The sequence below is a fragment of the Ambystoma mexicanum genome, chromosome 1q (assembly GCF_040938575.1).
Source record: "Ambystoma mexicanum isolate Mex_15411 chromosome 1q, UKY_AmexF1_1, whole genome shotgun sequence".
Taxonomy (NCBI): domain Eukaryota; kingdom Metazoa; phylum Chordata; class Amphibia; order Caudata; family Ambystomatidae; genus Ambystoma; species Ambystoma mexicanum.
Window position 1 is genome coordinate 16,711,397 of NC_090922.1, and position 12,454 is coordinate 16,723,850.

Genomic DNA, 12,454 nt, shown 5'->3' on the forward strand with positions numbered 1-12,454 from the left:
AAGCCCTAGGTTTATAGTGAATAAGTCGAATAAAAAAAAAGTCGAATGCAAAAATGTCAACAAAAAAAAAAATTCGAATGTGTTTTTATTTTATTTTTTAATGGGGGGGTTCCCCCCAAGCCCCCTGTTTATTTTTACTAAATAAAGCCAAAAAAACATACAAATAAAAAAAACAGAGGTTTTTTTTCGACATTTTTTTTTCTAAACATTTTTGGATTTGACTTTTTGCATTCGACATTATGACTGGCTACCAAAGCCTTACTTAGAAAATTCACGGTACACCAGCCCAGGGCTCCAAAATAAAAAGGTTCCCCACATTTTGAGCAATGAAATTGGAATAATAAATTATCCCCTCCTAGAATATTTATGTGGGGAGGACTAAAATATTTGTCAGATTTAATTAACAAATCCTACTGAAGTGTTAAGAAACAGTTCAAGATGGGCCTCCAAAAGGCTCCGGGGTGCAGAGTCCCCCACCAGCACTTGTGAAAGCGAACTTGGGTACTGTGTGGATACTTAATGCATGTGGGTAAAATAACGGTCTTGTGAAGGTGTGTAGTGAAAAAGAAAATTGTGATAAATCTGCATATGAAGGCAGCACACAATTGGGTAAAAAAACAGTAATTTTTGTGTTAAGTGTTACAAATGCAGAATTATCACACAAAACCCCTGTGAGCTGAGTAGGGCGTGGCTAACTAGCCATGAAATAGGACGTGCCTCGTTGGGCTGCTCCTGAAGATCCGACTTCGATCCGACGCAAAACGCTGAAAAAATGACCTGCACACTCTGAAAATATAAGCGCAGGCATCAGAACTGGTGGCCTACACTACCTGTAAGAATCAAGGAAGCTGATCCACGCATAACGGAGAATACATACTTTACAGGAGACGGCCGTGCATACTTGGGGACAGGCAAGATGGCGGATGACAAAGAGGTTGCATCCGCAACAGAAGAGAAGACCGAGCAGGGCGAGGGAGATTAGAAAAGCGGGCCGCCAGTGGACGTTTGGGTTGGGCATTGACTTTTTGCTTGTTCTCCCCTCATGCACCCCATGCAGTACGAGGCGCTTCCTGGCAGTACGCCCCGCCGCGAGAGACTGTGATAGCTGCGGCGCCGGGAGCGGGGGAGCGCGCTGTGAATAGGCACAGCAGTCGAGCGAAGCAGTGCCAGCTGCGGATACATTGTAGCAGCGGGTCCGCTGAAATATCTTCCATTGCCGAGCACACTAGAATCCAGGAGGGCTGGAAGATAGGATACTTTGTGGCACAAAACAATCCTGATCCTGAACAAGCATCGGCAGGAGAGCCGCGCTGAGGGATGGTGTCAGCGCGGCTCGTATTAAAAAGAAGGCTAAGCAAACGCACGAAGAGCCCCACAAACAGTGTGCGACAATGTGCAGTCAGGAGCCCTGCGCTCCATTGTAGAAGCATCGTGCATTCGTGAAAGGCTAGGAGGAGGACGTACACTCGACATACGGCCGAGCATATACAGTGGACACAAGATGGCGTAAGACAAAGGGTCTGCAGCAGCAACAGCAGACATGGCGAAATAGTGCCAAGATTGGGATTGAAAGGATTGAATATTCACACTTGTGCAGGGGATTTGGCCTTGACCCTGCACGCTCCCCACTGGATTAATAGCATAGGCTCACACATTGAAAGCCTTGCCGCCGGTGGGATTTGGAGCAGCGGGCAGACAGCGCAGCAGACTCTGTGGGCGCGTTAGGTGGCAGCTAGAGGCGGCGGTGTTGTACGCCCCAGATGTGAATGGTCGCATGACTGCGGAAATAGCTACTGACAAGGCAAGCTGACCCGCGCTGAGGGGGCCGGACGACACCAGATGTGGCGAGACATGTTGCCAGGAATAATGGCTAATGTATGAGAACTTTTGCACAAGCAGTAACAAGATGCGGCCAAGAAGGGGTCTGGACGGTTGTAAGATGGCAGAACATGCCGGGGCTCAGAATTGAGAAGGCTGGATGCAGATGCTGCGGGGCAGTTCCCCTTAAGGCGAACACAAAACGCTGCACATTACAGAAGCCCGAGGCACGGTGTTGACGGCAGAGAAGGCGTGCCCATTGGCCTGCAAGAGCAGGCTTAGGAGACATCGCCTACAGAAACAGGTGGGAGGACATAGCCCATTCGAAACACAATCTCGTAGGCCACCACACATCGTAATGCTCTGAAGGAGATGTCCTAGTGCCTAACTGAACTGGTGTAGGCACGAGAACGCTGAAGGGCTGGAACCAGACGTGCGGGACAGTTGGCACAATGTCAGTTAAAGGATTGGGGGCCAAGAGCAAGCAACCCACAATGGAGACCTTTGCAAAAGGCGCAGCGGGCCCCCTCGACCCCGGCGCAGAGTGGAGCGGCCGCTTCCTTGGAAGGTACCCCGCAAGGGGATAATCATCAGGTTCTAGCCGCCATAACAGAATTGAGTGCCAAATGGGGTACGGCTATGGCAGATTTATGGACAGCCTTGGAGAATAAAATAGATTCAGTGGGGATTGAAGTTACTCTGCTGCGACAGGATGTCACAGCACTGGTGGAAAGGACGAGTGGCCTGGAGAGTGCGGTCAAGACTAACACGGATGTAAGCACGCAGAATGCGAAGGAGGTCCACATATTAAAACAACAGGTTGCTAACCTCGTAAACCGAGTGGAAGAAGCGGAAGGAAGGGCAAGACGGAACAACATCCGTGTGGTCGGCCTGCCGGAGGAAGAAGAGGGTCAGGACCCCACGGACTATGTCGAAAATATGATTTTGCAAGAGATAGGGGCAGACAAGCTCTCACAAGGGTTCACGGTTGAAAGTGCACATCGGGCCCTGATGAGGAAGCCACGGCCAGGGGCCCCACCGCGGGCAATAATTGCGAACATTTTAAACTATAAAGACAGGAAGAAGATCCTGGAGTATTTTCGTAAAGGGGGAACGATAGAAAGAGCATCCTCCAACATCACGGCATATCCCGACTATACTATGCTAGTGCAAAGGTAGAGGTACAGCTATGTGGCGGTCAAGAGGAGACTGCGCACGGCTGGTATCAGGTATATGCTCCTGTATCCGGCAAAGCTAAAAGTGTTGCACAAAAACAGAGCGCTCTTTTTTGACCCCCCAGAGGAAGTGGCAAAATGGCTGGATTTGCAGGGCAGCCCAGAACAGAATGAGGAGCAGGTTCTGCAGAAACACGAGTGATGAGAAGGTATTGAGATCACGGGGGGATGAGAGGGAGGGGAGCCCTTACATGAGGCTTCTGAACATTAGAACTACATGGTGTAGCCTATGGACTCTATAACCCTGTTGGACTGGAATATAGCGAATTAAATGTGTAAACGAACTGGGTAGCACTAGGCGTAGGAAATTCAGAATAAACAGGAGCGGCAGGATGGAGGCAACCTACCCCCAAGAACTAGTAGTAAGGTGGCCATTAGGGCGGCTTTACCCTTCTGAGCTGCGAGTACAGGCTTTGCCAGAAAGGGCTAGATGCGGGGTGCCTGAGATCCAGGGATGGAGCTGGGCAACAGTTGGGGAGGGTGTTGTTGGGGAAGGGTTGGGAGGGGGGTGGTGGGGAGAGGGGGGAGAGTTTGTTGTGTTGATAGTTAGGGGAAGTTTAATTTGGGGTACGAGCCTACCTAGACGGAGTAAGCGGCTGGAGCTGGAATCCATAGATGAGGGAGGGAGAGGGTCTTTGACATGCCATGAGGGAGCTTAAAATAATCACTTGGAATGTCAGGGGACTTAATAGTTACCTGAAGAGAAACATGGTCATGCTGTATCTACGAAGACAGAAGATAGATATTGCCTTATTGCAGGAGAAGCACCTAACGCGAGACAAGATGGAGATGATTGGGAGGAAATGGAAGGGAACCCTGGTGGGCTCACCATATTCGGCTTAGGCTAGGGGTGTGATCACCTGGGTGGCACCACACGTCCCGTTTCAGCTGTTACAGACGTTGGTGGAGACGGACGGGAGGATGGTGATAGTGAGGGGACTGGTGGAGAACAGGGAAATAAGTGTTGTCAATACGTATGCCCCGAACCAGAACAGAGCGGCCTACTTTAAAACCCTGTGTAACAAGCTTAGCATGTGTGTGAGGAGTGCAGTGATTTGGGGAGGGGATTTTAACTGTGTATTAAACCCTAAGGTAGACAGATCAGATGGAAAGATGGATGGATCTGCCCCGTCGGCAAAGGCGCTACAGACACTGCTGCATGACTTTGGGCTGGAAGATGCATGGAGGGTGCGTCATCCTCATGAGAGGCAATACTTGCATTACTCCGCCCCACAGCAATTGCACACAAGGCTAGATCATGTCTTCGTCACTCTGGACATACTGACGAGATCTCGCAGGCTGAATATAAAGCGAGAGTCCTTTCCGACCACTCGCCCCTGCTTCTTGGATGCCAGTGTTGCCCGCCAAGAGCAAGAATTATGACGTGGCGCCTCAGGGCAGAGGCGCTTAGAGACCCCCTCTTTAGGGAGGATATGAGGGAGGAGATTGTTAGCTACTTTGAGACGAATACGGGCAGTGTGGAGTCGGCGGGTACATTGTGGGAAGCCTTTAAGGTTGTGATGAGGGGGGTGGCCATCGCGAAGTCTGAGGTGTTGCAGGGTAGGATCCTGGCGGACCTGCAGAGTACAGAGGGAGAACTGGAAAGGGCACTGAAGGGAGGGGACAGTACCAGCCAAAACGCTGATCTGATACTAGAGCTGCAGCAAAAGTGCCCAGGGCTCTGGGAGAGGTTGTGTAACCTTAACTATAAAAAATACATAGAGAGATAGCATGCGGGAGGAGATAAACCGGGATGGATCTTGGCATGGTTATATAAGAGCGAAACCCCTAGGCCCCCGATCAGATCAATAACGAGGGAAGACAGAGGGGTGGTGGGTACCCAGGAGGAGGTTAATCAGGAATTTGTAAATTATTACGGGCAGCTGTATGGGGATGACGGCGAGGATAATCGGGTAATGATAGCAGAAACATTAGAGGACATAGGACTGCCGCAGATTAGTGCTGAGGAAAGGGAGGAGTTGGATGCACCAATCACCCTGGAAGAACTAGGAGAGGTGGTGAGATAGTTGCCAACTAGTAAGACCCCAGGGGCAGATGGTCTTCCAAGTGAATTTTATAAAATCTTTAAGGATGAGGTGCTCCCCCGCTGCTAGATATGCTGAATGAGGCGTATGAGCTAGGCAGACTGCCAGAGTCACTCAGAGAAGCAATTATAATACTGCTTCCTAAACCTAATAAACCTGGGCATAGCTGCAGTTCTTATAGACCCCTGTCGATGTTAAATCAAGACAGTAAAATTCTAACTGCCGTTCTGGCAAACAGGTTGCGTAGGGTCATAGGCACATTCATACATCCGGATCAGACAGGTTATGTCTCCAATAGGAATATATCTAACAATCTTAGAAGACTCCATAGAGTCATTGAATATGGTAATGAAAGCAAGGACGAATTGGCGATTGTCTCGCTGGATGCAATAAAGGCCTTCGACTCTGTCAGATGGCCATGGTCGTTGGCATTCCTGGCTGGCTATGGGATGGGTCCGGGATATTTGCAGTGGGCTAAAATGTTATATAGCGACCCGCTGGCCAGAGTAAAAACGGGGTCGGTGATATCCGAGAGATGGAAGCTTCGAAGAGGAACCAGACAGGGCTGGCCATGGTGCCCCATGCTTTATATACTGGCCTTGGAACCCCTAGCGATCTATTTAAGGCAACATTATGACACGATAGGCATCCATGCGGGAGGTGAACAACATCTGATATTCCTATACGCAGATGACATATTACTATACTTGCGACACCCAGAGGAAAACCTCCAATATATTTTGGAGGTGATGGGAAGGTTTGCGGACATGTCTGGTATAGCGGTGAACCCTCAGAAGTCTAGTATGTTCCCATTGGGGGTGTATAAGGGGATTCCCCCGGAACAACTACCGGTGTTGCAAGTACCATGGGCGGCCATCACATTCCGCTACCTTGGCATAGACATATATCACACGGTTGAAGAAGAGCACAAGTGTAATACAGAGGTAGCCATCAAGAAAATTGAGAATTGCATGCGGTTCTGGGTAAGGCTGCCTTTGGCAATGATGGGACGTGGTGCGATGCTAAAGATGGTGCTTTTGCCCAGGCTCCTACATTATTTTGGGAATATTCCATATTGTATACCAAAGAGGTTCTTCAACAGACTGGACAGCATGTGCAGGGACTTCCTGTGGCACGGCACACGGAATAGATTAGCCCTCTGGAAGCTGCAGAATTTTCATGAGAAGGGGGCATAAAATTGCCAAATTATGAAGTTTATTATGTTGCAAGTCAGCTACAGTATGTGGCTAAATGGCTCTCGGAAGAGATAACCACTGAAAGCAGGCTGTTTGGGTGGGATTGCGGCCCGTTTTATCTGAAGGAGGTTATGCGGTTGCCCCCAGCAGCCCTGAGATGATGGTACTGGGGAGGAAGATGTGGCCCAGGGCATGTCAATTGATGGAGAACCCATATCCGTGCTCCCCACAGGTGCCAATGGTTGCGCTGGCAGGCGGGGAAGAGCAGTTAAGGAAGCTGATTAGGAACCACTGGGAGCCGGTGGGGATAGTTACGATGGGGGATATTTGGCAGGATGGGATCATAACAGACTATGAGGAGCTGGGGGTGGGAACTGGGCTACACATTGGCCAATCTATCACATATCATAGACTGGTGCGGAAGATCAAGAGAACGTGGCCTGAACTGGTACTCGAAGGAGAACCAGACGCTATTATAGATGTAATATATGATATAGCGGAGGGGGGCCATGAGACGTCTAGGATATATGAGATGTTGATGACTAAAGTGGGAAAGGAGGTGACACAGCTGAGACTGGAGTGGGAAAACGAGGTGGGAGCCCCGATGGAAGATGGGATGTGGGAACGAGCGCAAGGGTATCACAAGAAGGTGTCGAGGAATGCTAGACTCAAACAGATCCAACTGTATGTTACGCATAGGGGGTACCTGACACCCCAAAGGATAGCCAAGTTCAAAAATGCAGAAAGACAGGCATGCCCTAAATGTAATGAGGAGAATGCGGGCATGGTGCATATGTTTTGGTCATGCCCGATTATTGAGAGCTTCTGGGGGGAGCTTGAACATAAGTTCGCAGAGAAGGGTATCAAGATTGTGGTAGATAAAGTGTGGGCCTGTCTGTTGGGGGGCTTCCCCAGGCCGCGTAAATTTGGGTAAGTAAGCAAACTGAAAGATCTGGCATATGCGCTTGCGAAAAGGAGAATAGCTATGGGATGGAAGACATGTCATAAACCACGTTTAGAAGTATGGTGGAAAGACCTACAAAAGTGGGCGGAGGCGGAAACCATGGTATGGCAAGAGGCTAGTAGTGTTGGGGGGGAGGAGGAGGCTGAGACCTTGATGGCTTGGAAACAGTTGATAGCAGAACTATTTGGGTCAGTGCCAGACCTACCAGAACTCTCGGGAACCAAATACTCCAATACAAGATGCAGAATAGAACATCAATAGAAATAGGCTCGTAACGGGGGGTGGGATACGGGAAGCAGCGCAAGCGATTGAAGAAATGTATAATTGAAATGTTATTGTATATGCTGCAAGTTTGGTTTGTGTTGGTTGTAAAATTAATAAAATTGTTTAAAAAAAAAAAAGAACCCTGTGAGCTTGTGTCTGTGGGCCTTCTCTACCCGTTTGAGTAATTCAAACAGAATTGATGTTGTGTACAATTTAAAAAGAATATCCCCCTTAAATACAAAAAGTGCATATACAAGGTTTGACTGCTAATTGGACGTCTGTGTTCTGCTCCATGCTGAGTGAGACATTATTTTGTGCAAACATTCTCCTCGGACTACGTTCACAGCTACCGGCCTACTGATGGCACCAGCAACACTTCCTTAGGATATGCAAAAGGATCAATGTGGGTAGTCCGCAGGAAATAGTAAATAAAGACAGCTGCAGGCAGAATGTGCCTTCTGACCCAGTCTAAGAGTGGTCATTGCCCCAATCTCATCTCTGGCCTATGAACAAAATGCTGCCACAATGCTGCCTAAATTCAACAACAAATCCATAGGTAATCTCCAAATCAATTCTGTGAAATGATCTTACCTGACAACCTGAGCAAAACATGTACTTTGTTGCATTCATGAAAAGGCTGAAAAAGTTACTTAGGAAGAAGGCTCTACCTACTGTTGTCAGATAGTAAACATATTTACCTTTGGGATTTGGCACTACATACTTATTAAAATAGAAATAGAATAAATAGGCAGCTGAGTACTAAGCTCATGTTCACTATTGCTTACCTAAAATACTGTCAGGCTTCATATAATCAGTGTTAACAATTGACTGAAACCACGAGTTGTTGGACTTTACTAGGAACCCATACAACATTCGAGAAACCTGAAACAAAAAACAAGAAAAGGGTTGTCAGAAAGCACCCTAGAGGTAATAACTAGAAAGTAAAACAGATGAGTGCTAATGTGGAACAAACAAGGACAGTTCTGTGTTTGGAATCTGGTCCAATGCTACGCTCAAAGAAGAATGGCATTTGCCAAAAAACAACAATCAAACCCATTGGACCCCAACAACTTGGACAATTTCAAGAATATTGCCCGTCTTCTGTTCCTAGCTAACTTATTTAGAAAATGTGCTTTATTGCAACTGCAAATCTTCCTTCCTTTGATTTACTTTAGGCATTCATATTAAATAGCATCCTTTCATAGCACCAAGACATTAAACCTTCAAGTAAGTTTATGATATTCTGAGCATGCTGGGCGATGATCATGTCCATTTGCTTTCCCTCCTCCAACTTACATTTGCTTTGGAAATTACTGATCACACAGCAATTGTCCACCCTTGTTACATTGTGATTTTCTCGCCCTGTCCTGCAATGGTTTACATCTTTATTTAATTGGATGCAATTTGTCTAGATCAAACCTAACAGGTCAGGCCACCACCACCCTACCCATTGCATAATGGCATGATCAACGATTCTCACCCGTCACCTTACCTGTTTAACATCTCAACAGCTTTGCTGGGAGACCAGGATGGAAAATTGTGGTGATGAAAGAAAATTGCATCTTTGTTGCGTTTCATCAGTGAAGGTTGACTGCTTGGGAGGGAGCGGGTGTCTTCCAGGATGTTACTGAAGATATCTTTACACTTTATTACATTAAACATGGTACACATTTAAATGCCAGCAAATCCTCACTTCCTGTTTAATCCTGGCGTTCTTGTTCATCTTCCCCTTCCACTCTTGAGCAATCTCCTAAATCTCCATGGTTCAATATGGACTCTGCTCTCACCTATTCAATCCTATGCGCCACAAATATCTGAATCCTGCTGGTTTCAGAGGTCTCTTAAGAATGAACAAAATCTTTTTAAGGAGTCAGCTAAATTTTTAAAAAAATGTTTTAAGTGTTATTTGGTTGACATCAAAACCTTTAACACATCACAATACATTACATTTCATAATATCATTCAATTATACATAATAATTCAACAATTAAACATCTCTCTAAAATATATACTGTTAATGTTAAAGGATATTTGTACCGCTCACTACCACCACCGGAGTGGTCCCCTGGCGCTCTGGCGGCTCTGAAAAAGGGTGAGGGGAGGTTGAGTTAGTGGGAATAAGCTGGAAAAGTGCAAGAAAGCAGAGATGTTCTGTTGGCAGCCTCAGCCCGGTGGGTCAGTTGGCATGGCTTGGGGTGTTTTACCGTCGGTAGTCGTGTTCTGTTGTACAAGTCTATGTGGAGTTTGTGTTGTTGTTGCAGTGTGGTGCGGTTTGCTGCGTTTAAGGCTTGTGGTTGTGTATGGTTAGAGTTTGAGAGGTGTATGCAGACGGATGAAATTGTTAGTGGATTGGTTAGTTGGCAACATTCAGTATTGCATCAAAGCATGGCGCATTCTAACATTCACAACTCTATCCAGATGTGACGTATGCCAACATTCACAATTCTATCTAGATGCGACGCAAGTCTACAATCACGACTCCATCCAGATGTGATGCATGCTAAGGTTAGGTCTTTCAGCCAAGTGTGGCACATGCCAACATTCACAATTCTATCTAGATGTGACGCAAGCCAACATTCACAATTCTATCTAGATGTGATGCAAGCTAACATTCACAATTCCATCCAGATGTGACTCAAGCCAACATTCACAAAGCCATCTAGATGTGACGCATGCTAGGGTTAAGATTTTCAGCTGAGTGTGGCACATGCTAACATTCACAATTCTATCTAGATGTGACGCAAGCTAAGGTTAGGACTTTCAACTAAGTGTTGCACATGTTAACATCGGCTAGTATGTTGGTGCATTGTGCAATGCAACATTTATAGTCCATCCAAGAATTGATTTAGGCTAATGGTCATAAATCTCTCTAACTATGCATTTTGTAATTCTATGGCAGTCTACGTTATGGAGAGGTAAGGTAGAGTGGAGAGGGCTTTCTGGAGCAGAGTAATTGCTCTACCCCCCATCCATGCCACACTCACAGTTTTGTTGGTGTCTATTGGCTGCTGGCTTCCTTGGCTTCCCCTGCAGACACCTGCTGACACTGCTTGGAGCCGCATCTGTTGGAGCCGCCCTTTGTCTTGGGGCCCTTAGCCGAAGGGGCTGCCGGGCAGAGGGCTGCCCTGGGAGGAACCTTTAAGTCCAGGGAATCAGCCAATCAAGGGTGTGGGAGGGTTGGGAGGCGGGCTGAGGGGCGGGGAGGAGCACGAGAGTTGGCTGGGGCTGCTAGGCAGCGCACGGCACTTGGGGGATATGAAAGAAAGAGCCAAGAGTTTAGAGGGGCCAGGGGGCTCCAGGGACTCACCTGCTGACCCGGGGACGCCAGATGTTAATGGCGAGATCCCCCGGTGCAGCGAGCACACTCCCCATTGCCTGGATGCAGGCAGCCAATCACAGGTGTGGGAGGGTTGGGAGGTGGGCTGAGGGGCGGGGAGGACCACGAGAGTTGGCCAGGCTGCTAGGTAGCACACAGGGTCTGGGGGCTATGAAAGGAAGGCCCAAGACTTTAGAGGGGCAGAGGGCTCCAGGGAACTCACCTGCTGACCGGGGGACGCCGGATGTTAATGGCGAGATCCCCCGGTGCAGTAAGCACACTCCCCATTGTCTGGATGCAGGCAGCCAATCAAAGTGTGGAAGGGTTGGGAGGTGGGCTGAGCGGTGGGGAGGACCACGAGAGTTGGCCGGGGCTGCTAGGCAGCACGCGGGGCCTGGGGGCTATGAAAGGAAGGCCCAAGATTTTAGAGGGGCTAGGGGGCTCCAGGGGACTCACCTACTGACTGGGGGGATACTACAATATATACAAAGCTAATATGTCTCACTTTTAAGACTGATAACATCCTCTTTCGGGAGGTGGCGCTGGGAGGCAAGGTTGGTTTTATCCTTCTTTTTAATCTGTAAGGCGATCCTGGTAGAGGTAAGGTCGGTCCTGGCGCGCCGCTATGGTGTATCCTGGAATCACAGGAAGTACACTGGAGCGGACGAGAGGGACAGTGCCTCAAAATTCAGGGAAAAAGCAGAGTCGGCAGAAAGAAACCCAGATGGCAGAGAGTCAGTGGAATTCCAATGGAACGTGGGACGTCCCAGAAAGCAGGTGGCTGTAGCCTTCAGTATCCACACAATCAGCATGGAAAGTGAAGCCGTAGCTGAAGATGCAGAGGTAAGCGAGCAATGAAGACGGTAGGAAAGAAGGAGGCAGAGAAAATAGAAAGGGCAGAGGTGAGCCAGGACAGGATTGGTGGGTCAGGAGAGAATACAGAATGCAAGGGAAGCAGCTCAGGAGTAAACTAGCGCCTTACCCAGGAAAGGGAATCCGGAGGGTTGCAAGGCGATGCGTTGATGATCAGAGTGATAGAAATCCAGTCTGGGGCGTGGGGTGCCATCTTGGAAAAGAACTAGACCGGCACTGGGAGAACGAGCAGAAACGTGACAGGGTTATCATGATCCCTTCCTCCAACGATGCCACAGCGACCATCAGTTTGCTGTGACCATATGACATACGATCACCAACCTAAAATTTTCATTATATCTTTCCATAAATTAGACATCATATTTGATACTATTATAGATTGACCAGAAGTTAAATAGGACCGAAAGGCATCCTCTCTGATAAAGCAAAAGTCATGAAAATATTTACTGTATAACTGTTCATAGCGTGATTTCAATTTCATACATGAAGTTAATAGATGTTGAGTGCACTCTAAAGCTGCTTGGCATAGCCTCCAAATTCTATTATTTCTAGGTAGATCAGCCCAGGCACCCATTATTAATAATGAAGGTAAACAGTTAAATCTTATTTTCATTATGATACAATGCAAATCCTTGTCTTGGGTAACTAACACAATTTGCTGGGGGGCAGAATTTTAAATGACTATGCTGCAAACGCATGTTCCTTAGTTTCGCTAGATGATTAACATTATTGGACCAGTTCCA

At 47.7% G+C, this 12,454-nt stretch overlaps 1 protein-coding gene across 3 annotated transcripts in view; it reads right to left on the bottom strand.

Annotated features, from left to right (window-relative positions):
- NCSTN (nicastrin) overlaps nucleotides 1-12,454 on the bottom strand; it is a 1,205,995-nt gene that overhangs the window by 126,657 nt on the left and 1,066,884 nt on the right. For all 3 annotated transcript variants that reach the window (XM_069635427.1, XM_069635426.1, XM_069635429.1), the window contains one exon: nucleotides 8,308-8,404. In XM_069635427.1, the coding sequence (XP_069491528.1) occupies nucleotides 8,308-8,404 (97 nt within the window). The remainder of the gene's footprint in view (nucleotides 1-8,307; nucleotides 8,405-12,454) is intronic.